We start from the raw sequence: 27,774 nt of genomic DNA, 5'->3' as shown, positions 1-27,774 counted from the left end.
TATTTTCATCGTTTTCATTATTTCCCCACTATTCTATATTGTGGATCAGAACATGGAGGACAATCATGACAGTCACGTCAATGGAAAGGGAATCAATTCAAAAAGTTTTATTTACTTGTCAAGAGTTGTACAGTGATGTCAGTTTTACAGTGGTTCAAAGATCTCATCCCACAGCCCCTTTTCTCTAGTAAAGGGGTTGTTAGTTTTCAAAGCCTTGTTGTCAGTCTTAGTAAAATATATAGACTTTCAAACAAATGATAGGATATCTATATATAATTTACAGGGGATTTTGCCTCTGTCGAAGTGCTTTATTCGCAAGCTATTGACAACAGCATGCTATGCACTACTGGCAGAGACCAGCACTATACAACGACATCAATCTTTCTTTAGTTTCCTTCTGTTTTGGGTACTGCAAGATTTGAACAAAGGAAACTACGTGCAAAGATTTCAAAAACAAATGCTGAGAGCATTTAGTATGAGCTGAGTGAATGGTTGGGTTCCAACTGTTGTACTCGAGTCCCTCTCGTTTTTCTGGACTGAAAAGCCGTGTGAAGGACCAACTGTTTGACATTATAAGATGATACAACAGACAAACTAATATAACATTTCATCATAATCTCTCATACGTCTAACATGAATCAGAAAAGAAAGCAGTGGAGACTCCTGGCATGTGGCCAGAATGCCAAAGCTCATACTGGGAATGCATATGAGTGCAGACAAGTCACCTCATTCTTCCTACGATGCGGTAAGGCAAAGGAACATTAACATTAGCAGCATTTCTTCTTAAATCCTTCATCAAAAAGATCAAATGAATCAGATTATTTCAGAATGAACATCACATCAGTAAATCATTTTAATCCATTTTGTACTTTAGCCAAAACAAGTCAACCTCCAGCACAAGGTGGCTAAGCTACAGCGGAGTCCTGGCTGAGTTCAACTGTGACAGGACGCAGGGTGCAGCACTGATGGGGTTAATGTAAAGGGTAAACCAATGAAAGGAAAGGGCAGGACTTAAGTCAAAGCAGATTTTTTTTTTTTAACAAAGTGAAGACAGGATGAGGACAAAACAAAAGAAAAAAAAAATCACATTTTATCTGTACAGAAATTAAATAAAACTAAGGAAAAAAATCAGTAGTTTACAGCCTAATTCTCTGAGAGAACAGTATTTTCATTTTGTCATTATTTAACTTAAACGCCATGATGTTCCAACGCCCCTGCCTTACCCCAATAATAACCTCTAGCCTTAAACACTGTAGACACAGCAAAAATATATTACATGACATGACACTTTTCCTGTAGTCTTAATACAACTTCATGCACTGATTCCTTCCTATAGCTCATTTCATCTCTGACACTTCAGTAGAAATGTTGATGAAACATCATGAAAAGACGAGAATTATGAGGTTCCAGTTAAAGACGGCGTTAATGAAACCTTGTAATTCGGAGCCTGATGTGTGAGTTCCAGTTATAACGTCACATTGCTGATTTTGTCTGATTACAGCGTTCGACAGCGACAAAAAGAAAACAAACCTCTTCAAGTATCATGGCTGAGGGCTTCACAGCTGATCTCACTTTACATTATTATTAGCCTCTCACTCGCACACACGCGCACACACACACACACACACACATCACAAGATGGAATAGGTGTTCAGTGGCCTCCTGTTATTTCAGGACACACTTCAGAATGAGGGATGGTCGGGGCTGTACACACAACATTATGACTGAGTGTGATCATGGTCAGAGACGGAGAGGCCATCTGCTCCCCACACAGTTTGCTGAGGGACACGTAACTTCTCTCTGGGATGCTTTAGGGAGATCTTTGGAGACACCATCTTTGGGAAGCGGCTGCGGTGCTCTTCTGTCGCGGTAGGGCGAGAACGTAAACCTCTGTGATGCTGCGAGTTCTTCCTTTGATTCAGTACAACAGCTACGTGTTGTGATTCTCTGACCATCTCACTTCCTGTCTCTGTGGGTGAGGAATCATCTCCGACCAACAGGGCGTCAGGCAACATCTAAAAACCAGGGGCGACAAAGAAAAACGTCAGCTGCTATGGTGGGCTAAAAAACACTTTATCTCCACTTTATCCATAAAACATGTTGCTAAGCTTGTGCCTCGGTGATGTCGCGTCACTACGAATAGACTGCATTTTCTACAGAATGGAAAATGGATTAGTTTTTTTTCTTAGATTTTACTTACTAGTAAAATCTGTATGGGTCATAACTAGTTAGTCCTGCACATTAATGTTGCATACACCCTTTAAAACCTCTTCTATTGGATAATGTGCTATAATTACTGAGATGATTCAATTACTGCCAAATTTTCACCTGGTCTCACGATGCTGTCCCAATACTGAACACTGAATCATTTTAAATTGCTCTGGGTAGGACCATATACCAAAACTCATACATGTAAATTTTAATGTAAATCAAGCCAACTGCCCATTTCAGCTGACAATGAAGGTACAGTGTGCTCAGAGGAAGCTCAGATGATGAAGGTTGGTTGCATAAAGAGCAAAAAGTCAGGACGTGTGTGATAATCTTGCTGAAGCGATAAAACAGCGATCTAATTGTAGTTTTATTGTGCCTCTGGATTCTGTGCGCTGAAAGCAGGGACCCAGATAGAGACACACCTCCTCTGTATCTTAACTGGGAAGATCTGCTCTCACCGATGCCAGAGGCCACATTTCTGTTGCTGCTAGATCAGGTATTAAGTGCTTTAATAGACAACATCAGAGGCATTTCAGCAGTTTAATGTTGCACTTGGATAATGTTGGGGGACATGACTGAGACAGATTTATTTATTTTTTCAAAATGTCAACGTCAATGCAGCAGAGGATGAGACATCCTCATTTTTAGTCACTAGTATGGGTCAGGCTCTGAAAACACTGGATCCTGAATCCCATTATGCAACTCAAAGTGTGTCAACAGTCCTGGTAAGCCCCACAGCTTTCTGGAAAAAATGGTCGTCTCAAGCTCAGTCCAAAATAACCCTGATGTCATCACTATGACATCATCGGGGTTACTCTGACAGACCTTGGGAAAACTCCCTTCGGCAGAAAGTGGACAGAAGATGCTTACTGACCTGGTCCCTGCTGGGCTGATATATCCTCTATTCCACTTAGAGGCTTTAGGAGACCGTTCTCCCTGAAGGCTATGACAGGAACTCTCTCCTCGCCCTCCTCGCCCTCCTGTTGCTGCTGCTGTTGCTCCTCGCCCTCAGGAGGAGACAACCTGGAATGTGAAGGCAGTACAATCACCTCTTCGAACTCCCCGTTCTCCCTGGAAAAAAAACAGGACGGAAAGGGGATGTTTTTACACTACAGACATGGATAACATACGTTTGACAGCTTACAAGATGTTTACTGTACCTCTGGTCAGGATGGCTCAGTGCGGTGGTGCTGGGGTCTGATTGGCTGCTGTTGTTACTGTGTGTCGGTGACACATTTGCTGCAGATGGACTAGCAGTGGCTGGGGTCACTGATGATGACAGAAACCAACAGTCAGAAACGGCATCATGGGAACAACTACACTGGACATATTTCAAGAGACAACAGCGCAACAAATGTTTAAGTGATTTTTCATTTTTCAAAATAATAAAGGAAAGTAAAGAAAAGGGTCAATTCGGTTACCTGCATTGTCTCCATTCCTGTTTGGAACAACTTTCTAGATATGGGAGAGAATAAGAAGAGAATGAACACTCACGAACAACATGGATTCTTCATGGTTGGACAGATACTTGTTAGATTTAAACCACGTGTCCTTCAGCCGTTACCTTCTCTGTTGTGTCCGAACGCCTTGTTCTCTTCATGATCTCCTCCAGACGCTGGTCAAAAAGAAAAGAGACTTTACATGCACTGTGCACAAGGATTATTCTGAAATATTACATGTGTGAACATTGAACGTGTGTGTCACCTTTTTTCTCTCCAGGCGCTCGGCCTCCTCTTTCTGGAAGTGTTTCTCTCTCTCCTGCCTGAGTCGCTCTGCCTCCTCTCTCTGTCGAGACTCTTCCTCCTCTTTCTAACACACACACACACACACACACAGACACAGTTTTAATGTATTGTATTATATTGAGTCCTTGGTTTAGTCTTCAGTTCAAAAGTGACACGTTTCTCTGACCTGTCTCTCCAAGTCCTCTCTCTCTTTCTGAAGTCTTTCTTCCTCCACCTTTTTCTCCTCCTCATCCTTCCTTCTCATCTCTTCCGCCTGACGCTGAGCCTCCTCCTCTCTCTTTGCTCGCTCCTCGGCCTTGCGGCGAGCCATCTCCTCCTTCGCTAACCTGTACCGACACACAAATGAATCACAGTCAAGGACGCACATAAACACACACACGGTGATGTCCATCTCTCCCCAGATCACAAACACATTTAAATGCAGCACAGTCAGCTTACCTGGCCTGCTCCTCCTGTTGCCTGCGCTCCTCTTCCTCTCTCTCCCTCTGCTCGCGGGCCAGCCGGCGATTCTCAGCCAGGATACGACTAGCCTCCTCTGGGTCCGTGGTGCCTGCTGAAGGCTTGTGGGCTGGAGGACTGCTTACGCTCTCTAGAAGGCGATATAAATGTTATTCTTACCAGTTTGTAAAAAAACATCCCAGCTGCATGATATTGCAGGTGTGAAGGCTTTGGGAGTGGTAACTGACCGCTGGCTGCTGGTGGTGTCTGCTCACTACTGGTCTTATTCTGACCCAGTGGCTGAGGCCGAGGCTGAGGAGGACTGAGGACCTGCTCGTCTTCCTCCTCTCCTTGGGGATTCTCAGCTGTGATTCTGAAAGGACGAAGGTTTCCAGGATCCTCTGGCCCTGGAGACCTCAGCATCTTGGGAGTTGGGGGACGCCCTGCTGACTTTTGTGGAGGCCTGAGTGCAGAAAGAAAATCAGCATGTGGCTCTGGAGTTCTATTCAAAATCAGAGCAAAGGTAATTCTACAAGTTACTGATGTTAAACAATTGTTTTCTTAGTTTACTGATACTTATCAGCCACCTATACCTTTATTCACAAGGTTTTAAAATGAAAGAGCATAACAGCATTCACAATAACACTTACCAGAAATCTTACTCCATAACTCCAATGTGTCAGAAATCTGCTCATGTACCTCATTTTGTCAGCTTTCACTGGTGTGTTCTCCTACCTGCCAGGAGAGGGTGCTGTCACTTTGCTGGTCTTCTTGCCTGGGGAAGAGGAGCGCTTTTTGGGGGGTAAAGTCAGAATGGGAACCAATGGGAGTGACAGGTTGCTCCATGACTTCCTGACATGGTCACGGTCCTTGTGCTATTGATGCAGGAGGGAAACAATGAGATGAAAAAAAATAAAAAATCCAAATGGGCAGGATTTGTTTCTACATTGTCAGGTCTCAGGCGAGACAGCAGCGTAATGTCTTTTATATTATAATAATATGATAGCACCTCACAAAAATGTCCTTAGCAACACACAAAGTAATTAGGTGATACAGACGGTGCCCTACTGACAGCAGCAGAAGATGAACAGCAACAGGATTAGACTCAGACAGCCTTTCTTTGGCCGTGCATCACCTCTGGCGCCAAGCCATGACACAGACAGCTCAAATGTTTTCAATATTGAAATCAACCCTTTTTCACTCAGAATAACTCCAAGGCATTCATCGTCTCTGTAGACGCACTAAAATTATTTGATACCAAAGTCAATTAACACTGACCTACAGTATACAGTATCTACACATTGTAAGTGGTGTAATTGGTATATCACTGGTATACTGGATTGGGTCTTGATTATAAATGTGTTTGTGCAGGTGTATGATCTATGCATGCACCTCAAGGTCACTACTTGGAATATACAGAGGATCTCGTCCTTCTAAGACCTTAATGGTATAAACTGTGACACAACAGCAGGCAGATGGACAGTGGATACAGTGGTGTGTGTGTGTGTGTGTGTGTGTGTGTGTGTGTGTGTGTGTGTGTGTGTGTGTGTGTGTGTGTGTGTGTGAGAGAGAAGCAGAGACACACAAAAACTGGGACATCATCAAAACGAAAAAGATGAACTAGAGGAGGAGGAAAAGGCTTGAATCGCATCTGAGCATAAGTGTAGCAAAACACCAGATATTGTAAAAATGAAAAATGCATCACGTTCGTACATACACAGGCTCACGGACAGACTGACTCTGTCAACATCAAGATCAGAAATATGATAGCAAAGAGATGTTATCTATATGCTCAAACTATAAGGTCAAAAGCTATGAGCACCTAGCATTTGTCTTCACACCTTACATTTCTGACAATATTGCAGTTAATCTGCTTAACTAATCTGTCAATCACAGGTGCCGATTGATGACAAGACGCACCTGTGTAGGGCCGGTAGTCCTCCTGCGGGCAGTCTTGGAGGAGGACGCGGCCATCTCCCTGCTGAGGTTCCTCTCATGGCTGCGGCAGTGAGGAAGAGGCTGGGCCTGCAGGGCCTTGAAGGACATGGAGCCCATGGGGTGGCAGGACACTGAGCGAGGACACACAGGCATGGCTACGGTGATGCACGAGGTGGGAGGTCGGAATGTTTTGAGGAGGGTATGGGTCGAGGCAGCGTGAGGATTTATGAAATTTCAGCGAGGGTTTGATAAAGAGGAGCACAGAGCAAGAGATCAGGAAGGAGAGGAAGGGATGAGAATCATGCCGGATAAATTAACAAAAGGAGTTTGGGAAGACCAGCGGAGGATTGAGAGGAATGAAAAAAAATGTTTGGTGGAAAAAGAGAAGAGAAAGAAGGCATTAGTGCTAATGGCTGGAAGCACAGCTGCTAAGATACTGCAACCATCACCTGGGAGCTGTACAAAAAAAAATAATGTTATGCTTCTGAGAGAAGGATTTAGTAGGTTTGATTGGCCAGGTTAGATATAAAGTAGAAGAAGAACTAACAACTTTCACAAAACTGGGCTGTTGATGCAGTAGAAAGGCACATGAATTTTTGAAATTGGTGCAACATGATCAGAGACAACAGAGAAAAAGGTACAAAACATACAACAACCAGAATGCACTGCGCCACTACCCTCAACAGCTGGAGGTGCTTGAGTCTCGGTTGTGATGGCCTCACTGTATTCTGGTTCCTATATGTAGCCCTGGATGTCTGATTCTACCATTAAGATTATTCTCTCACAGCAGACATATGAAAAATACAGAAGTACAATCTGTAGTTTGAGTAACAGCCCTAGGGCCGGTCAAAAACTGGATAATGCAAAATGAGTGGGGAGCTCTGGGTGCCAGTAACATGGAAGAAAGTTAAAGATGTACTGTTAATATCCATGTTCTACTCACATTTTAATGCCAATTGAAAATTAGTGTAAAAGTTGCAGTGTGGGATGCATCTCTTGGACATTGTTAGACTCTGACATCCAGTTAGAATAAACTACTAACTATGAATATTAGATATAATGGGTATTAGACATGACACTACATAGAGGAAGTCAGCAAGCACAACAATACACAAAACACATACAAGAAGTGCATCTTCATACACTGTGACAATAACGTTCCTTGAATCCTAGATAATGTTGACTGTATACAAGCGTGCAAAGTAGAGGAAAGCAAAAGATGCAGTGTGTTACACATGTGTCAGTGCACGTCAAGAGGAATTAGTCAAAAAATATACACAAGAAAGAACAAACTTCCTATAAGCAAGGCAGAAACTATCTAAAGCCACTGTTACCCATGGTAACAACACAGGGAGACAGGGAATGATACGGATAGGAGAGTACTTCCTGAACAGCTTACTCGTTTATACCCGTGTCTCTGAGTGTGCGTGTGTGTGTGAGCTTTGAGTGCCTGATACTGGCTGGTGAAGGAAGTTTCAGACAGTTAATGCTTTAAGTCTGGCCAAATCTGATTAACATCCGAGACCAAAATATAAAAGACAAAAATACTTCTAGCACTATGAACTGTTGTGTTGCGTTTGCACTCATAAAACACCCTCACTCAGGACTGACCGGAAGAGCCAGGATGGGTCTTTCATGTGGGATGTGTGCATATTACCTGTTTGCTCTCCAGATAGACTCATGGCACTGCGGCTACGAGCCAAGTAGGAGTGTGTTGGCTGCTGCAGGCGGTTCACCACATTACTCTCCCATGGCGTCAATGGAAGACGGCGCAGGCCTGAACACACACACGTGACATTTGAGGTTTGATAACGTCTAAAACCATTAACCGCCCACTGATTAGTCTCAGCAATCAGTCAAAGCAGATTATAAAAGATGCATAATTACTGTACTTGTTACCCATTTCTTCCCTCACACTGCACAGCAGTGTAGGCGAGAGCTAAAGTTAAGTGGTAACCATGCACAGGCTGCTTTGTCACACCTACACCTGCATGCATCAGTTTGTCAATTATGTGAGGAAGCAAACAGCCTGAAGTGAAGCACAAACCCAGAGCAAACACACAGGCAGGAGAACATTCAAATAAACAGAGCAAAGAACATATTGCATTTACATTTTAACAAAATAATCTTTATTCAAGCTTGTTACAAGAAATCTTTGAATTAATCTGGCAAATAACTCAAGAAGTGCTGGAAACGTTTATGCAAGTAAGTTCAAATATTTGGCCATGCAGGGTTCTTGGTACCTGGGCAGAAATGTTGCTATACTGTACATAATGTGCAGCTTATTAACCAAAAATGGACAAAGCAACAATTATATAATCTTTATGATTAAAGATTGCCACTTAAAAGAGACGAAGCACAGTTTATTATCAGGAAAAACGTGCAGCGTTGCTTGCTCCGATAATGAAGCAGAGTACAAGGTCACAGGTTTCAGATTGAGGCGTAAAGATACAACTGGGCTGGAAACTGTGCAAAGGAATCACAGGCTTTGTATTCAAGACATGAATGGTTTCAGAGTTTGCGTTATGCTCAGTAAATGTGTGATGTTTCTCAGTGTTTGTTTGAGCGTGGAGAGTTCGTCTTGGCAGCATAAAACTTGGAACATGAATACATTTTATGTGTATAATTATTTGTACGTCTGATTGTTGAAATGTGGGTGTTGATTTTTCAGCCTGGGCAAAAACAGCATACAGTGTTCCCACAAAAACAAAAAGATTATCCTACAGAGGATTAGAGAAAGGGGTCACGCTAGAGGAGAAAAAAAAAAATCTTGATCCCTCTGATGAAACACACAGGAGTGCAAACACATGCACATATATAGTATATGCTATTAGCTGAGTGTGGACGCTGGATTTGAATATCAAACTGTAAATATTACAAATCACATTCTGTAAAATAGGATTTCTAAATTCTTTTTTCAAATCAATGTCATCCAGGTTCCAAGCTACACTGATACATTTAAAGACAAAAAACTCATCTAGATGAAGAAGGATTTCGAGAGATGCATAACCGCATTAAATATTTAAGTTTCTCCGATTGGAATTCCTCGACCATTTCCAGCCCACGATCTCTTTGCTTTGCAACATATAATATGAGGGACAAAGCCGCAAAAAATTCCCAGAAAAAACCTGTCTTTTTGTGCTGAGTGGTCTTTCCCTGGTGTAGGCGGGGTTTGGACTGAGCTTTGCTAATGACAGGAGAGGAGGCTGTTCTCATCTGTAAGCCTGTCAGCAACATATGAACATCAAAGAACACACAATCTAATCGTTAAATTAGCACTTAAAAGATATATACTTTAAAGTTTGACATCCTGAGAATTATTGTTCTTAATTATTATGCTTATTTGCTTTCTGAGAGTTAAATAAGAAGATCAGTACCACTTCCATATCTCTGAGCTTCAGTGTAAACTCGAGAGGTGGTCATTTTTTACATTTGTTATTATTATATTCAGGTAATGGTTTTAGGGAGGTTATGTGCTCCACTGTGGGATATGGACGCAGTGACTTACTGGAGTCTCCACTGCCTGAGAACCTCATGGAGACAGCTAGATGCTCATAAAACTACAATTTGTCTTTGATACACTTTTACAGTATTTGTACAGATTAAACAAACAAGACATAACGTGTTAATTACTGAGCTTTAAAGATGCTGTCCCCCCCCCTTGTTTCCAGTCTTTATGCTAAACTGTCTGCTGTTTCATATTTACTGTAAAGCAATGGGAGTGGTGCCAATCTTTTCAGCTAATTCTCGGGATGAAAGCAAATAAGTGTATTTCCCAACATGTGTAACTATTCTCTAAATAGTTAATTCTGTTTTTTGACCATATTAATATCACTGCAACCCCACATCTTATTTAGTAAAGAAAAGAAAACAACAATGGGCGGATAGACAAGTGTTGCTTACAACAAACACAAATGACAGAAGATGCAGCCAAAGGCAAACCACCACGAGGATATTGTAATAAATACTGCAGGTGTTTGTGTGTAATGTTCGCTTGCATTACCTCGGTCTGGTGAGTGTAGGAGGGTGGCAGAGGAGGAGGACAGGCGCTTTGTAATAACAGGGTCTGTGTGTTTGGATAAATTCATTGTGGACACTGACCGCCTGTCAGCATCTAGAAACAAAGAAGAAACACGATGAAAGGTATACTGAATAGGTGGACTTTAAGAAAGAGAACAGGGGGGAGAAAGAGAAAGAGTTGGAGCTAACAATCTCTCCTTGAAGGGCTACTCTAGTCTATTTTGGTTAAATCAGGTTAGAAGTGGAAAAACTACTAACTTGTTGCTAAGAGGGAAACATTAGAAAATGAATTAGTGCTAAATGGGTCTCACGTCATCTAAAAATGAAGCTAAAATGGTTTGAATGAATGATCCTGCATCTTGGGATATATGTTCATGTTACAAACTGGATTGCTACATGCAAATATAACACTAATCATGCCATTCACATTGGCCTACATTTACACTAATGCCAGTGAGCTAAAACAGTGCTGGATAGTTACAGTGCTAGAGCCAGCGGTCTAACACTGGCTGGCTAACTGACACTGTGCTGTAATATTCACATTGGCAGGTCATTCCGTATCTGCGGTAGAGACTGAAAGCACTCTGCATGTGCTCCAGTCCAGCAAGGTCGAGTGGATAGAGGAAAGCCGACTCGACAAAACCTGGACCAGGAGGGGAAAGGACAATGGCAGAGAAACAAAGAGCATAGAGGAGATAGAGGGAGATCAGAGAGTGAGGGTGAGAGAGAGCGAGGGGGAGAGAGTTAAAGAGAGAGAGAGAGAGAGTTTGAGAATAAGGGAGGGAGAGGGAGAGGCAGAGCAGGGTGTGAGTCAGCAGTAACAACAGAGGGCGGGGGATCTGAAAAGTTCAAATACAAACATGGCAGAACAATACTGACACGCAGAGGCTGGCAGACATATTTACACAGACACACTGTCTGACATCAACGAGATGAGACATGAAAAGTATTCAATAAAACTGAAAGTCGAAAAGTGGCTCATCAACACAGAAAAAATCTCAAACCAACTGTGGGGCAAGACTTCGAGTCTCAACATACTACGACTATGGGAGAGTGTTGTGAGATTCTGCAGGTACTGTGTTTAGGTGCGTGTTTCAAAGTACCGGCTGGTGTGCTGGGAGTGTTTGAGTGTAGTGCCCCTCCCCAAGACCACCGGTTGGTCTTCTGTCTGGTTCTCTGGCTTCTCTCTAAGGTCCGAAGGATCACCGCCTCATGACGAGCCTTCAGTCACAAAAAAAGGACAACACTGTCACATAATCAGTAAATCATTAAATCATTAAAAAAAAAAAAAAAAAAAAGCCCAACAAGCTCAGAATAGAAACTTGCACCATGTTATGTCTAATCTAGAGACAAGAAGTGGGTTTGTATATACCGGTTGTACAAGTGCCTGGCAGATAAAATCTAAATTGTGATTATGCAACAAAATGAAAGTAAAGCCACTCAGTTCATCTCAAACTTGTCTTGAGAATTTGTAGCACTGAGGAAGTGGATACATTTCCGAGGCTACTACAAAGCCAAATATTATTGTGGGTCCATTGGAACTTTACCTTCCTAAAACATTCCCCTAATGTGGCCACAACAGCACCTGTTGTTGTGTATGATGCCACTCTCACTCTCTTTTCCTGCATTTAGTATAGTATAGTTCCTTTATTGATCCTTCACAGGAAATTACTTTGTCACAGCAGCAGTACAGAAAGACACCCCACAGACAACAAACAGCCACCACAAGACAACCAACACTTAAAGCACAAAAACAACAGTAAAAAAGGAAACATTATATGAAAATATAAAATATGTAAAATATGTACAATCTAAAATAGAATAATATAACATAAGACTAGTATACAATATAAAAAATAAAAAGAAATAGAAATATCTTGTGCAAATATATCTTGTGCAAATATCCAGACAGATTTCCTGTGTATCTCTACTGTAGATACATATGTGTAAAAGTTTGTCTTTATTTTGTAGAGAATTCTAGCAAAATCTGGCCTGTATTTGACAGTGGTGGAGATTGAAATATCACAGTAAACAACTAGACCGCTGGGACTGTTTATGTTATCCTTTGGGAAAGTGTGATGCTGCAAATTCATCATCAACACATGCTGCCTCAGAGTCAAGTTGCAGGTCTCCGACTCATCAGTGTCCAAATGCTCATTAAATCAATAACCTAATTAAAGCCTGAAATCCAACTCACTCTAAAAGGATTCACAAGCTACTGAACAGGAACCCTGCAGGTCTGTCAATAAAAAGTTACACACAGACATTCTGGCGCCAAAAAACTTGAGGCATAACACAACTCCACTGAAAAGTATTTTTTCCTCAAGTTACTGAGAAACAACATTATTTTTGTTTCTTGGTGGTAAATATTATAGATAATTTCTCCACCAAGACAGGGAAAGGAAGATTTAATGAGTAGTACTGTATGCATGACTGCATGATTGACAGAGGCCTCAGCCTTGATGGTTGCTCTTCTCACCTCCTCTCCAACCATAACTTTTAGCCTTTGGCAAGACTTGCATGTTATAGTGTCAACATACCACTTCTGAAACCAAACCCAAATCAAAGCTTCATACCTTCTTGTCAGAAATCTATGGGTCACATCACTCAGACAATAGACAATACAATATGATGTGTGAGTAAAAACTGGAAATAAGTGTGCAGATAGGAGTTGATGATAAAGCTCAAAATCCAGCTGACTACAGAGGGAGGGGGCATAGAGTGTGTAAATGGTTCACTAAAAACTGATATTTATTAGCCTGTTGATGAGGGCAGGAACTATGTTGCGCACAGATCTTGTAGTGAAGGTGTGCGTGCATCAGAATGCATAGGTGTATACAGGCCATGTGCGTCAGACCTTGTCTTCCTGCATTTTCTGCCGTCGTTTCTCCTCCACGGCAACCCGTCTCTTGTCCTCCTTCACCCTCTGCTCCTCCAGCCTTCTCCTTCTCTCCTCCAGGTGCTTCTCATAGTGCTGCTTGGCTCGCTCCTCACGCGCCTGCCACTGGGCCTCCCTGACAGCTGAGGCATGGTGCATGCACAAACACGGTTAATATTGATTTGATGCACATGCATGTGTACAATGTTCACTTGCTAAAAAAAAGAAAAGAAATCATACAAGTGTCCATAATCATATGCACAAACACATGCCACATAGACACACACACACACACACACACACACACAGGCTTACGGCAGCAGTATGATGGGTCAGCTGTAGATCATGTGACTAGGCTTTAGCTTTCAACACAAAGCAAATCCCTCAGCCTGTCAGCTGGGGCCAGAGATATGACCACTGTACAATACCATGAACGCATACACACCTCAGCAATGAAAGCACACAAACAGGCCATGACTTCCTAAATCCTATCTGTTGTGGTATGTCACTCACACACTCCAACAAAAACACACATTCAAAACATCAGCCTCCCTAAACCCTGTCCCATGGCCTGACCCATTATGTAACACTGGTGCCATGGCAACCTGGGTGCCTGGCCTCAGCCAAGACTTTATGTAACAACCAGAGAAATGGGCACCTCACCACAGCTACCAACCAAGCTCAGTCATGATGTATTGTAGGAATGAGAAAAAAGAAAGGGAGGGATGCATTTATGGCCCTCTACACACCAACATACAGTCTACTCTCTCACTCACTCTCTCTCTCTCACGCATCCATACACTCACACAGACACAGTTAAAGAATACACACCATTCTGTTTCTCACGCTCCTCCCGGCGCTCACGGGCTAACCTCTGTCTCTCATCAATCTTGTTGAAGAGCAGTGAATCTGCAACACAAACAACAGCTCAACAGCAGAACCTGCATCATGTCTCATTATGGCCGTTTTAGAGTCAGAAATATATTTTTCTGTATATCACACCAGTGTGACGTACCAGTTTTGGTGGCAGCATTGTTACTGGGGCTGTTGCTGGTGGTGGTGCGAGTTGTAGTGGGGGTAGGAGTAATGGTGGGAGTGTAGATTTGCCCGGAGCCCGCGGAGCTGGGACGGGTGGCTGAAGACGCTCTGCCATCCTCTGATTTATAATGGGAATAAGATGCTGGAAAGAAAGACAAACCAGAAAGTGTCAATAACAAAAACTTTGGAAGAAAGAGACATTAAGAAGCAGGGACAAGAGACAGAAAGACTGAGAGACAGTGTGAAGGACCTCTCATGACCTCCATAATCATCCACAGCTATAATTCAAGTTTTACATCCGAGTATAACTCTCTAGTATCGATCTTTCATGAGGAAAGTCAAGGATAGATACGGCAGTGTGTACATAACAAACTGCCATTTAACACTCAACACTCAAGTCTCCAATGCTTCACACATCAACTTCTGTACAGCACTGTGATACATTTCCTACATAGTACCTACAAAAACCACAAAAGATTTAACCAGCCTCTTCACAAAACAGTGAAATAAATCAATAAAATAGAACCACAGCATGAGAGTCAAGGATGGCCTGTAGTCACGTAACAATATGATAGACTCCCAAATACACTACATAGTTAATATCTCTACTTAATGTTAATGCATAATCTCTAATATGATGATGGATACAAGATTTCTTTGGTCTCTGAAGTCTCCATGCTGCATACTGAGATATCTCATTCTTGCTAACAACTGATTTATACAAATAACTGTTAAGTGAATTTGACAGCGACTGCTAATTAGCTCAGGTAAAACAGGCCTCTCACCTGATCATTAATACTGTATCAACCTCATGGTTTTGGCTATTGTCTGTTTTACTTTTAATAATAGCACATGAATATACCCATTTACCATATATGCTGTCATTTGTCATTAGGTTATGATACTTGCTTTTGTGACCTAGTCCTGTAAGGCTTCAGGAGTAATCCATACTAGAAGGATCATTAGGGAATGGCAAGACACATAGAAACGCAACGTCTAAACATAGGATAGCAGTGTGTGTGTGAGAGAAAGAGAGAGAGAAGCAGTGAGCAATTAAAAAGATTGATCAATAAGTGGGGTGGCCAAACAAACATTAGTAAACCACCTTCAACCTGACATCTACTGTATTCTCAAGGTCTGCTTTTGGAAACGTTAGGGCTTCTGCAGTGTAACCTGACAGGAAACAAAATGGGGTAAAACAATATATACTGTGTTCCCTTTATTCTCAAATATTCCCAGTGAGTCGCAGTGTTTCCACTCAGCTCTTGGCAAGGCTATTGATTAATGGCACTATCAGGTTCAGGGTGACTCAGCACTTTCAGGCTCAGCCTTCTGGGCACAGAGAATTTAACACTGAGCCTCGTGTAGAAACAGGTGAGCCGGCCCTGAACACACTGATGCATATGACACAAACAGAAAGAATTGTATATTACATGCAGAGATACTGTGGGTAAAACTAGTTTTCAACACCTCCTTTGTGTGTGAGTGTGGTGAAGAGTGAGAGAGAAAGTCTCCACAGAGATCTGTCCCAGAAAGTTGGAGACTAAAACAAATCAGCCCCCTTGACCCAGACTAAACTGGGACACTACAGCACATGGACTCTACCTGAAGTAGCACAAGCAACACACCTTGTTCTACATTTCCTACATGGTTTCTTTATCTCTTCACTTCAACGACAAGTCAGCTCAGTTGAGTAATTAATGATGCCGGCAGAAGTGAGGAGCAAAGTACAAGTTTCATATCTACAGATTGGGCTCTTGAACAAGCTCCAGCGCACGTTTGAATTTAAATGTAACAATCAAAACTGCATCCTCACTTTTCTGCATAATCCAGTGCTCATTCCCCCTCAGCTGAGTTTTGTGTGATCAGGCTAGCCTATGAGATATTTATGCTATAACCTATGACGCTCATAGTGTCTGCTCTGCACTGCACTGGGCCACACGTGTTACTAGATACCAGTGGATCCCAACTTTTTTTCTCGATATCCTCCCACAGTCCTGTTACATGTACACAAGTACCCATTCATTGACACCCATTCATTCATTCATTCATTCATTCATTGACACAAGTACCCATTCATTGACACCACCAGTCAAGTGTTTATTTGAATTGGTTTTCTACTGGACGCTATTTCAACCATGTACCCATTACATTTAGTAACTATTTCAACAAACTGTCCATTACTTTTAACTGTTAGATGTGTTAAGTAGCTTCCACGCACCCCCTGGCAAATGCTTTAGTACCCCCCAAAGTGCTAGTACCCCTTGTTGGGAATCACTGCTGTATACAGTATCTATTAAAACTGCATGCTATGTGTGCAATACGCATAATCTAAATGGAATTCCAACTAATGAATAAAAATTCAGAAAAACAGCATTTTTTTGGTAACGGATTAAAAAAAAGAGCATAAATAAAACAGCATAGTTATGAAACAGATCTTAATTCAAAGCACACCTACTAGCTTTTTCCTGGCTTTCATGTCCTTCGTTACAGCAGATGGAGTTTCTACAGTGCTGACAACTTTTTAAGTTGTGTGGACTGTTGTGTGATGTTCATGTGTTTCAACACTTTTGTGAGTTTGCACGCTGCAGAAAATGGTTTAAAGCTAAACAGCCAGTGCTGTCTCCATCCTGACACACTGAGATGTTTAACAGTGATTCACAAAGGACATGCTGGACAAAGACGTGAGGTCAGAGCTGCAGAGGTATTGCATTTCACAGTCTATGAGACAGCTACAGAGGTGTGTGCACAAATACTAACAGATCTACCCTGTCTCCAGTGCATCAGGCTTGGAACTGGTTTTATAACAGCTATTGTTATAACAGGAAAGGCTGTCTGGGCTGGGCCAGGTTACAATAATGTCTAGCCAATGTATTCCTTCCCCTAAAATTGTTTTCCTTAAACAAAAGATTAGCACATTGAGGGGAGTAAATTGAACGCAATTTGTGCATGGCTTTAACAACAATGTAAACAGGATTTAATGGAGGTATGGACTGTATGTAATATGTCCAATGGCTCTTTATCATGTAACATCCATGATGAAGTGGGCCTTCTGACAAGCTGAGTGGACCACTATACAGCAAGCCAGTGGTAACAGGCTGAAGTTAGAAATACTTCCATCAGTTTGACTGCTTCAACTGGAGCACTTCACTAATAAAAGAGCTGGCAATAATAACACAAATAAGAATTCCCTTCTTTGAACAGTCTGGCAGAGAAACACAAAAACACAGAGGAGAATAAGAGGGTCGATAAAAATAGAGAAAGACCCGTCCAGGAAGGTCAACGTCGAGAACTGAACACGTTTTAGAAAATGTCATTGTGTGAAATGCATCATGATTTACTGAAATACATGTGGGGAAGGCAAAAAGCATATAACACCATTATTTCGAACAGTAGCAAGCATGCATGCATCTAGCAGCCAGATGTCCCCTTGTCAAAGTATTGGCACATATGAAACGCACCATATGCTGTACGAGTATCCTTAAGAAATCAAAATTCACATACTACACAACACACACACACATTGTACTGAATGAAGTCTATGGATATGGCTTTGCATAGCCCAGTTTCCCAGACAGAGCCAACCAATTAAATAGAAAGCCATGCACTGGGGTCATACAGCACGCAGAAGAGGTCTCCCAGGGTCAAAAGGCATCCTATGGCTTGGAGTTGCAGTAGAGACTGCGTGCAGATCAGAGCAGCATTGGGTTTTAGTTTGACCATTTTTACTATTACCCTACAGAGCAAGTGACTAAAATTAATAAAGCCTGCAGCTTTATAAAGAGAGAGAGACTGGGCAAAGTATACAGAGATGAATGCTCTAAATCCAGGATTAGACTAGGACGATCTCGGCGTCTTGGATAATGAAACTCCACCCTAGATCCATGTAGGCTACTCAAAGTTCACATCGGCTCTTATACTCAACATGTCAGTGTTCAACTCCCACTCTTTGAAAAAGAATCTCTATAGGTTAGGGTAACTTAATTTTGTACATAATCTGTTAGAAATCTGCCTTTGTATCCCTGCCTATGACATGGTTTTGCACAGGCAAAATGGCCGTTTTAGGACCAAAACCAAATGGCACATTTTGCTTTGGTTGCTGCACTGTGCCAATGCTATTCAACTGAACTTTTCAGAAACTTTTACACAGTGGTTCATTGTCTCCTAATCAAGTGCAATTCCTGCAGTACAGTATAATGTGATGGACTCATTTCTACTGCACTTGTGTTCTCTTGCATCTCACAGTCCTGTGCATCTAGTGTAGAAGTCATTAAACAAAAATGTCAAATAGCAGTGAGTTTATGTGCTTGTGCACACTGGACAGTCATTTTGCAGACACACCAAAGAGCTCCTGGTGATAAATGTCCACCAGTGACACTTCAAACTACCTGACCACTGTTTGTCATGCTTACACTTGAGCCTCCTTCATATTTTATCAACCAAATTAAATGTGGGAAACTGTAACATTACTAAGAGTAATGTATGTGGTTAAAAGGTGATTGCCTTTAATGTCATGTCATGTCATGTTTCATTTCAGATCCAATGTGCTGGAGTACAGAGCCAAAAAAGCTGTTCTATTGCTTACAGACTGTACTCTAACTTGTGTTAATATCCTATACTGCACCTTATTCAGTCTGTGTTCATTAATCAATGAAATGCAAAAGTCCTAGGATCAAATCGCAAGTCTTTACCTGGATTCTGGTTCATGATTCCAGGGGAGTCAATTCCAGGATGGGACCTGTTTAACCCCTGGCAAGCGTCCCACTCCGACTAGTCAGATTTGAGGGCCAGAATCAACGTTCCTACTTCCTGAAAACATCCTACACAGGGGAAGATAAGCTTGAATCCAAAGTCCATGGTGGTGGGGGACGAAGGAAAAAGCAGAATGTAGAAATCCCAAACAACCGAAAAAGGGACCACCCAAAACTCAACTTTTTTCATAGTAAAGGGGAAAGCAGGAAGGGAGAAAGAGAGAGGGGTCAGCTTTGGTCGCTGTCACTGTTGTTCAGAGCCGACTGAATGTGAGACAGGTTGTGGCGAGTCTCCAACCCCCATCCTTTTGTCCATTTGTGTGCATGTTTATGCGTGTGTGTAAAAGAGACAGAGAGTGAGACGTAGGGAGAGTGTGACTGTTTAATCTGCCCCTCCCTCCACTAGTGCTGGTGCGTTTGTGTGTGTGCGCATGCACTCCCCACCCCCAATCTATCTGCATTCATTGGCAGTCAGATTAAATGGTCAGAGTTAGCGATTAATGCTGTGCTGTCCGGGCCAGCGGGTAGCAGGCAAGCACGCTGTGTGGCTCCAGGCTCCCCTGCAGCCTGAGAGGATTAGCCGCTGCTAATGCTAAGCTAAACACTAAGCTCCAGCCAACAGAGAGGCAACGGGGGCAAGAGATGGGAGTCCTCCTATCTAGCCCCAGGACAGTCAGTCAGGCCTGGATAGCAGGTGCCTGAGAGGACGGTGCTGCTGCACATGGCAGGTACAAGTGTCAGCTCAGATGATAGGGGGTATGTCTACAGTTGCCCTATCACTCATTATGGCTTTTGGCAACAGGGCCATGAATAATAGAAACTGCTGCTGCATGATGTTGAAATGTTGCCATCGGTTCAACAAAATCCTTTTAAGAAGTTGTAATTAGAAGTTGTAATGAAGTTGCTTTTGATTGATAATAGTTTAGAGTTTGCTTTGAAATTGATATGACAAATTCAGAGATTAAAGATCAGCAAAAAGCACTTTTCCTGGACCAGTGTCAATCAAAACTCCATCTCAGCTCATCCAAACCACTAACATAATTAATCCACTCAAACACAGTAGACCAAGCTATGCTTTTACGCCTCTAAAAAGCACATAAAAAAGTCCATCATTCTTTACATGTAGATGAGTTATGAATACTGCATTATTCCAAATAAATCAAAAGTTAGTCCAAGGTTGACACACATAATGAACAAGGGCATAAATGTTTGTTGACTATTTAGCCTATTGCATGCATCTTAAAAATAAAGACAGTATCACAGCATGACTTTCATTTGAAAATAACAAAAGTGTTGAACAACTTAGCAGTTACCTGATACTTTGAGATCCTGCTTGTTACTAGAGCTCACAAACATCTCTTCATTTCCCCCCTTCTCTCAGGTCTATTCTCCTTTATTATTTATGGTTTAAGTGAGCCGTACATGCATGCTAACCCCATGAGGAAACTGCAAAATCATTAGTATGAGAATCATGTCTTACACTAAAAGGAAATAATTACTTAGAGGACAAACACACTTGTAGTTTACATGGAGTTACATGGAGTTTTATACCCGAGTAAAACTGCAGGACTAAAGCTAAGTGAATATGGTGAAAATCATAGAAACTTAATCTGGATGTCACATTAATATTTGATGACCTTTCTATCTCCACGAGTCAAAAAGCAAATACTCCCTCACACAATTTAAACCTTTTAATAGCACTCAAACTAGCACAAAAAATTGGTTAAAAGGAGAATGAATGGGCGCAAAGAACATAACAAAGTTGCTCTATTGCATCATGTTTTCTGTTTGAAGGGCACCAACATACTGCAGATTCAGAGGGATAAACTCAATACTCTCTATATTCTTGTTAGTTGACTCACATTTGCCCAAAACATTAACCCAGTGAGTTTCAGATTCATTGTGAAATACTACAACCATAAAACACTGCCCACAGCTTTTTCCACTCTTAAATTCAACAGTAATTGTTCAGACCCTAATCCCAAATCAGAAATGGGTGACTGAAAACAACTGTGCCTGGAAATGTGACACAACAACAGCTTGTTAACACTGAATGACAAGGTATGAAATAAATAAACACAGAAAATAGAAAGTAAATACATAAAACAGCAAAAGAAATGCTTTGCAAGCAGATTTTCTGGAAGAAACCCAGAACAAGAGAAAAACAGTTCAATCAGTTGGCACGTTTATGTCTGCTGTGACTGCAGAGACACATACTGTCCTGTTGACTGACCGCTGTGCTTACTGAAGCATTATAACCACATTCACGTGTGAAGACGACTGCAACTTCATTCTCATCTGCTGCCCTTGTGTTGACCCAATCTTGCCTTGTCAGCTAGTTTACACACACACACACACACACACACACACACACACACACACACACACACACACACACACACACACACACACACACACACACACACACACACACACACACACACACACACACACACACACACACACACACACACACACACACAGTGCTTTGTCATCACACTTGTCAACTACCCGTCTCCAGATGGCTGAGCTCGATGGGTTAAGAGGACTTTTACTCTGCATGAGCAAAAAGTACACACACACACTGGTACAAGGCAATGTAACACAATTACTTCCTTACTATCAAAGCTCCTCACGTGTTCATCAATTACATCCTACCAACTAATACACATGCACGTCTTAAATGCTCAACAATATAGGATCTTTCTTAAATTGTCAACTCCTGTCACTCCCCAGAGACTGGTTAAACATCTGCCCCAGTTGTCTGTCTGTCCCAGATATTAATGCCCTCTCACACACACACACACACACACACACACACACACACACACACACACACACACACACACACACACACACACACACACACACACACACACACACACACACACACACACACACACACACACACACACACACACACACACACCAAACTAAGTACCAGAATATGCAAATTCATTGTGCTCTCTTTACACCCCTCAGTTTCCCTGTATCCTATCCCTTCATACCTTTTTTTTTCCTCTTGCAAGCATCTCTCCGTCTCTGCCCCTCCTCTTCCTCAGTGATGGTGAAGAGTGCCGGGATGGCTGAACGGCTGCCTCCCTTCCTCAGCCTCCGCTTGCCCCGCGAGCACCCACCTCCTCCTTCTCGTCCTTTGCTATCTGGCATCGCCTGCCCTGTTGCTAACCCTCAAGCCCCTGGCTAACTCACCCAGCCCCTGCCCATCCCACCCAGCAGTGGTAGGTGGGGGGGCAGGTCAGCGGTGGATGCCAGAGGATGGACGTGGACGGGTCACCCCTAAAAGCTCTCTTCTCAGTGAAGCTGTCAATAGCAAATGCTAACAGCTAATTACTCTGGCTGCACATTGGTGCTCTGTGTTTGAGACAGCAGACAGAGGATGAAGACAGCAGGAGGAGGACAGAATAAAAAGAGATGTGGGAGAAATTCAATCATGAAATGTGGTAGATGACAGACAAAGGAGGCAGTTAAAGAGGAGTGAAGACTCAAGTGCAGAGGGATGATGACAGAGAGTGTGAAAGAGAGACAAACAGAGCTGCTCACTGTGCCATGTCCACACTGCCTGCGATGGCAGTGCCAGGCATAGAGACAGACCAAAAGAGACAGAGAGTGCGACAGAGTCTGAGGATGAGCTCTTGTAGTCTGGCTTAGAAAAGAAGACTTAATCCACAAGACCGGCTCGGTCGAGAGCTGGAGAAACTGCACTCCTCTTGACTCCCTCACTTCTTATGAAATGCTGCTGTTACTGTTGCCCCCCTTTCCATCCTCGCTTCTCTCTTGCTAGGCCTATTCTGTAAAAGCAAACTTGTCAGAAGAATCACATCACAAAGGCACTGGCTGTACAGTACACACACACACACACTCTCTCTGGCCCACTGATACTCGTGTAAGAGAGGGCAGCGGGGCCGTTAAAATATTCAGTGCGAATCCAGTGGTGGAAAGTGAGCCGGTACCGGTGAAGAGTTTCCCTGACAACAGCAGCACATGGACCAATGACGCGAGCGAGTGGAGGACAGGCACACTTTAATGTAATGTGCACACACACACACACACAACTAAGGATGCACGCCTATACACACACCAAACCAAACAATGCAGTACTGGAGCTGCCTCTGTGGAAGGGGTGTGTTCATAGAGCACATGGTATATGTCCACGCCCCTCCTCCACTTAAAGAGCCATCTGCTATTTGACATACCACGGTTGTACAGTAAATATGGAAATCCTTCTACTCATGTCCTGCTGACACAGAAGTAACAATATTTATATCTGAGCTGTAGTATTGCAGATGGACTGCAGTAAGGTAACCTGTGAAGCTGTGCTTCATTTCCATTTCATACACTGACACTGCATGTGCAAATAAACTCAATAGAAGGGTGAAAAATAAAGTAAAGAAAGATGGTGCACTGAGCATTTGAATCAGGCAGGCACAGAGTAGGACAGGTGCAGGAGAAATAATGAGGCAATAAAGTTATTACAGGCCACATTATTGGAGGCCTGTCCAATAAGAGTGCAAATATCAGCCAGCACAACCATGTGACGTGTTCTTGTGCGCGTTTATCTCACATCTACCAAAGCAAACACACGAAGATTAAACAACCAGCAAAAATCTTTATACCAACAAGACGCTGTGGCTCAAACCGGCAAGATGACAAAATGATTTAAGACATGACCACTGAAAGGCCCATTGGCTGAAAACCATTACAGGTGCACTTCCTGTAGTTAGCCTTATATTGAAGTAAACTTTGGCAGAGCAAACATCCTAATATAGACCATTTCAGCCCATTGCATTTACATAAAATTTACAATTCCTTCAAATATTTATCATATAGGCTGAAAAGAATTCACAAGACAAGACTTGCTGCCTCATCTCCTCAGGGAACACATGCTGTACAAACACACATTCATGAAAGAGCAATCTGATCTTTGTCCCTGCAGGATAGAGTAATGCTGTAATCCTACACTCAGACTTAAACCAGAGAGGCTCAGCTTCACACCCTTCTCACACCTATTGAATAAGAGAGACACGAACATGGGAACAGACAGATGAAATATTTTGACCATTGCAATTATGTATGTATAAACTGTTACATTTATATTCTAAAGATGCAAAACAGTTTTAGTTGATATGATTCCTTCACGTAATGGGGATAATTGTCTTTAATGAGGATACGCACAAGCTGTGAGTTTAGTTCTTAATTCAGTTGTTTAATGCATTTTGAACATTAAATACTAGACTTTTTCACTCAGAACACAACACCATGATTTGTCATCAATGTCAGGAAAAAATGACAATGAAAGCTAGTTTTATAGCAACACTAATTCCCAACTGGAATGAGCACAAGGTGGCCAAGCAGAGGCGACAATCCAGATCAGGATATAATATCATCCTGATGGTACTGTAGGTGAAGAGGGGCTGCAGGGAAGGTTATCATAGCCACTCTGGACACAGGGGGACTGCACTACTGTGACTACTTACAGTACACCAATAACAATGAGCTGAGAGCAGAAATCTAAAGACCTCAGGCAATTCAGTTGAAGAAAGATGGCTGTAAACTAAACGCATCTGCAGGATGAAATAAGAAGTGTAAATGCCATTTCATGAAATGGAAAGAAATTAAGGAAAATCTAGCCTCTCTGCGGTGCTCAAGGTGCAGTGGACTGTGTAAATTAAAGCATTACAGCATGGAGATGTAATATAAATAATGTATATGGAATGAAATTGTTTATGAATACTAAGCTGGAAGCACAACTGCAAAGCTTGAAAGCATAATTTCATAGAAAATAGATGCCGAGAGTTTGTAGCAGGGTCATATTAGACTGGCATAGGTAGCCATTCATGGGAAAACTAAAAGATGATAATGGTGAGGATTGAGAGACTAGGGAACAAAAGTGATATGGTAATGTGAACGTTTTGAGTCTTGTGTCTGTTATAAATTGTTAAAAGCCGAATGTTTTTACAACAGTTACTCCTTTTAGTCTGCACCCGCTGATTAAACTGCTGATTCAACAGTTGCGGCCAACAAGGTGAGCTGCCCTTTTATCCTATTATTTCCACTAATCACATTCTTAGTTAGGCTCCTAGCTGCATAACTGCAGGTGAAGTTGAACTTAAGTGGGATGCTTCTGGAACAGCAGAGCTTATGAGCCCTGTGGAGATGTTGCAGACCGAACTGGGTCAAATAAACAATAAAAGATCTTTCCCACTAGACAGACTCAGTTAAACACCCACTCAACCCATAACATCTGTGTTAGGTTTGCTAGTGATGATGATGATGATGATGGTGGTGCTTGTATTACAGTCTTCTACATACAGATAAGTGAGTTGACATGGTCCGTTTTTCTGATCTTGTTGCAACAATGTTTGGATTAGTACATCAGTTTTTTCTAACATCTGAGCTGGGCTTCCAAGCATGAATGTTAACTCTGAAATACTATTTCACCACAGAACTTTACATCAGTCTGTGTGTTAGAAGTGGCTCCTCTCTGCCTTTGTATAGTTCAACTCCCGAAGCAAACGTATCCTGATTAGACTAACCAAACATGTCATAGTATGGAGCATGAACCAGAGAGAACACGTTTGGCTACCCAATAACCACACAGAATTCACGGATTCAAGGATTACACTCTGACTATCAAATGTCTCTGATTTCCACTACCAAAAAAAAAGTAGTATTCAAAAGTTAAACACACAACTAAACCTTAACCATCATAGCTAACCCCAAACCCTAAAACCAAGTGTTAGTGGCCCTCTGAAGTTGTGAGGACCAGGCACGATGGTGTAAAACCAACATTTTTTCTCATAACTGTATAAAGACATGCGCGCACACACACACACACACACACTTGTACATGCTCAAACCCCAGAAAAGACAACAGCACCCACTCCTGATGGCTGAACATTTAGTGTCAAGTCTGTGGCTTTACTTGACCAACATTTGGTGTTTTATCAGCCGTTCAGCTTTAAGAAGTCATTCTGAGGAAATTAAGGCGCTGCTGCAAAGCTCTGATGACATCCTGATCGGTGATGTGGCAGCAGGTATTTTGGCACTCACAGCTAATGGAAAGCACCTGTTGTGTCATTAACATCTGAGGCGTGGCCGAAGCAGGAACATGCAAATATGCCAGATTAGAAAAGGAATTATTATCCACAATATTTTTTTTTTGGCGATCATTGCTCTGATACTTTGCCCAGACTCATAAACACACCACCATCGTAATTAAGGTTTTTTTTTTTTTTATTATTTTTTTTTTTACAGCTTATTGAGATTAAATAAGAGACACAAGTCTTTAATGTGGCTCTAAGTGGTCGATTTCGGCCGTAAAGTTGAGCGTTGATAATTTAATGTTATCGATGACGTAAATTTGACCCATTTAAGGTCACAGATGTCCGTTTATCCACCTTAGCAGAAAGATTTCAGGCATTAGCACGGCAGACCAAACTGGGCACAGAGTAAAAAAGAAAAAACAACATTGTAAGAACACCCGTAAAAGCCCGAGAATAAAGTTGTAGCCCGAAGACACATTATAAAGCCAAACAGCCGAGTGCCCATTTCCGTTAATTCACCTGTCGAGTCAAACTGAGGGAGCATTTCAATAGTTGACAAAATGTCAGCAACAGGTGTGTGCCAGCGCAGCAGGAGCTCAAAATGCCTGTCAAAGACGACGACAAAGGTAAAACTGGAGAAACATGGAGTTGTTTAAAGAGCAGGTCGTGTTTAATAAACGTAAAGCAACCGGTTGGGTGAGTCGGTTGATAGTTAATCCCACTCCCGTGACCGACCCGGCACCGAGGACTGGAGTCTCTCAGCCTCAAACACCGACCAAACAAACAAAAACCCCTCCGCCGGTCAGCATTCAACAGCCTAAACAACTCTTTCGTGCGTGTGAAAAGTTTTTTAGAGTGAACTTTTCCGTCGGTGGGAGCTCACCTTGGGACTCTGGAGGAGATGAGTCGCTGCCATCCTGGTCCGCCATGTCTCTGACGTCAGCGGGATTAGCGGCAGGAACCCGAGGGACCTGATCCCGACAGGCCGGGTGCCCTCCCACGGACAGGTGGGGGGCGACACGGCCTCACACCTCATCTAAGAGCACCAAACTCAGGGTGGGCTGCTACAATCACTTATGAGAGGCAGAATCAACTTTTCACACACACCATTAGTCTCAGTCATTCACACATTAGCTTCATTTTGGCCCTTAAATGCACTTTATAATCTCCAGAGCCTTACCTGACACCCTGTAGGGTCTGAACTCTCCCCCACTGAGCCAAAAATGTTGAGTTTAGTTAATGTATGTCTGAATAGTGATGTCTGAACTGTTTGAAAAAAGACTGCTTGGTAAGTTTGAGATGGAGCAAGGTGTGCTAGTGAAACTGCATGCTCTCAGGTCTAGCTAATGTCATATGCTGACATCTACTGGCAATGTGGGCACATCAATATGATCTTTTATATCAAAATAATCTTTTGAACAATAGTTTGGTGTCTGTGCAGTAGGTTTTCACATACAAGGAATTTGGTGTTTCTCCTACCAAAGCCAAGAATCCTAAATATAAGACAGACAAAATTACAGTAGAATTACCCAAAAGGTGTAAAATATACCCAAAAAGGAACTCTTCATCTTTAAGTTTAGGATTCAGAATTCAAAATCACCATCTTTAGCAATGTATGGCTTTATCCAGACAGCGATCATGGAGCAGATCTACTGTTTATTAATGGCCAGAGGTTTTGAAGTGACACCCCA

General features: G+C 42.3%; 1 protein-coding gene across 4 annotated transcripts; it reads right to left on the bottom strand.

Moving 5' to 3' along the window:
• Positions 1-92: 92 nt before the first annotated feature.
• On the bottom strand, positions 93-27,020 carry map7b (microtubule-associated protein 7b). 4 transcript variants are annotated; one of them, XM_070849349.1, is made up of 19 exons: positions 26,967-27,020; positions 14,246-14,410; positions 14,062-14,139; positions 13,210-13,373; positions 11,456-11,573; positions 10,336-10,446; positions 9,461-9,556; positions 7,990-8,109; positions 6,315-6,463; positions 5,130-5,269; positions 4,643-4,857; positions 4,395-4,545; positions 4,123-4,282; positions 3,916-4,020; positions 3,776-3,826; positions 3,633-3,666; positions 3,372-3,480; positions 3,086-3,282; positions 93-2,015 (listed from the first exon to the last, which is right to left on the bottom strand). In XM_070849349.1, the coding sequence occupies exons 1-19, from the start codon at positions 27,010-27,012 to the stop codon at positions 2,005-2,007; spliced, it is 2,220 nt and encodes a 739-aa protein (XP_070705450.1). In that variant the 5' UTR covers positions 27,013-27,020; the 3' UTR covers positions 93-2,004. The 4 variants fall into 4 exon arrangements, 3 of the variants coding, with proteins under 3 accessions (XP_070705450.1, XP_070705451.1, XP_070705452.1); XM_070849350.1 differs by lacking the exon at positions 26,967-27,020 and adding an exon at positions 18,960-19,065; XM_070849351.1 differs by lacking the exon at positions 9,461-9,556.
• Between the last annotated feature and the right edge of the window lie 754 nt (positions 27,021-27,774).

This window comes from Pempheris klunzingeri, chromosome 18 (genome assembly GCF_042242105.1).
Source record: "Pempheris klunzingeri isolate RE-2024b chromosome 18, fPemKlu1.hap1, whole genome shotgun sequence".
In the NCBI taxonomy this organism is placed as follows: Eukaryota; Metazoa; Chordata; class Actinopteri; order Acropomatiformes; family Pempheridae; genus Pempheris; species Pempheris klunzingeri.
The sequence above is the reverse complement of the archived record's forward strand: the minus strand, read 5'-3'. Positions and strand labels throughout refer to the sequence as shown.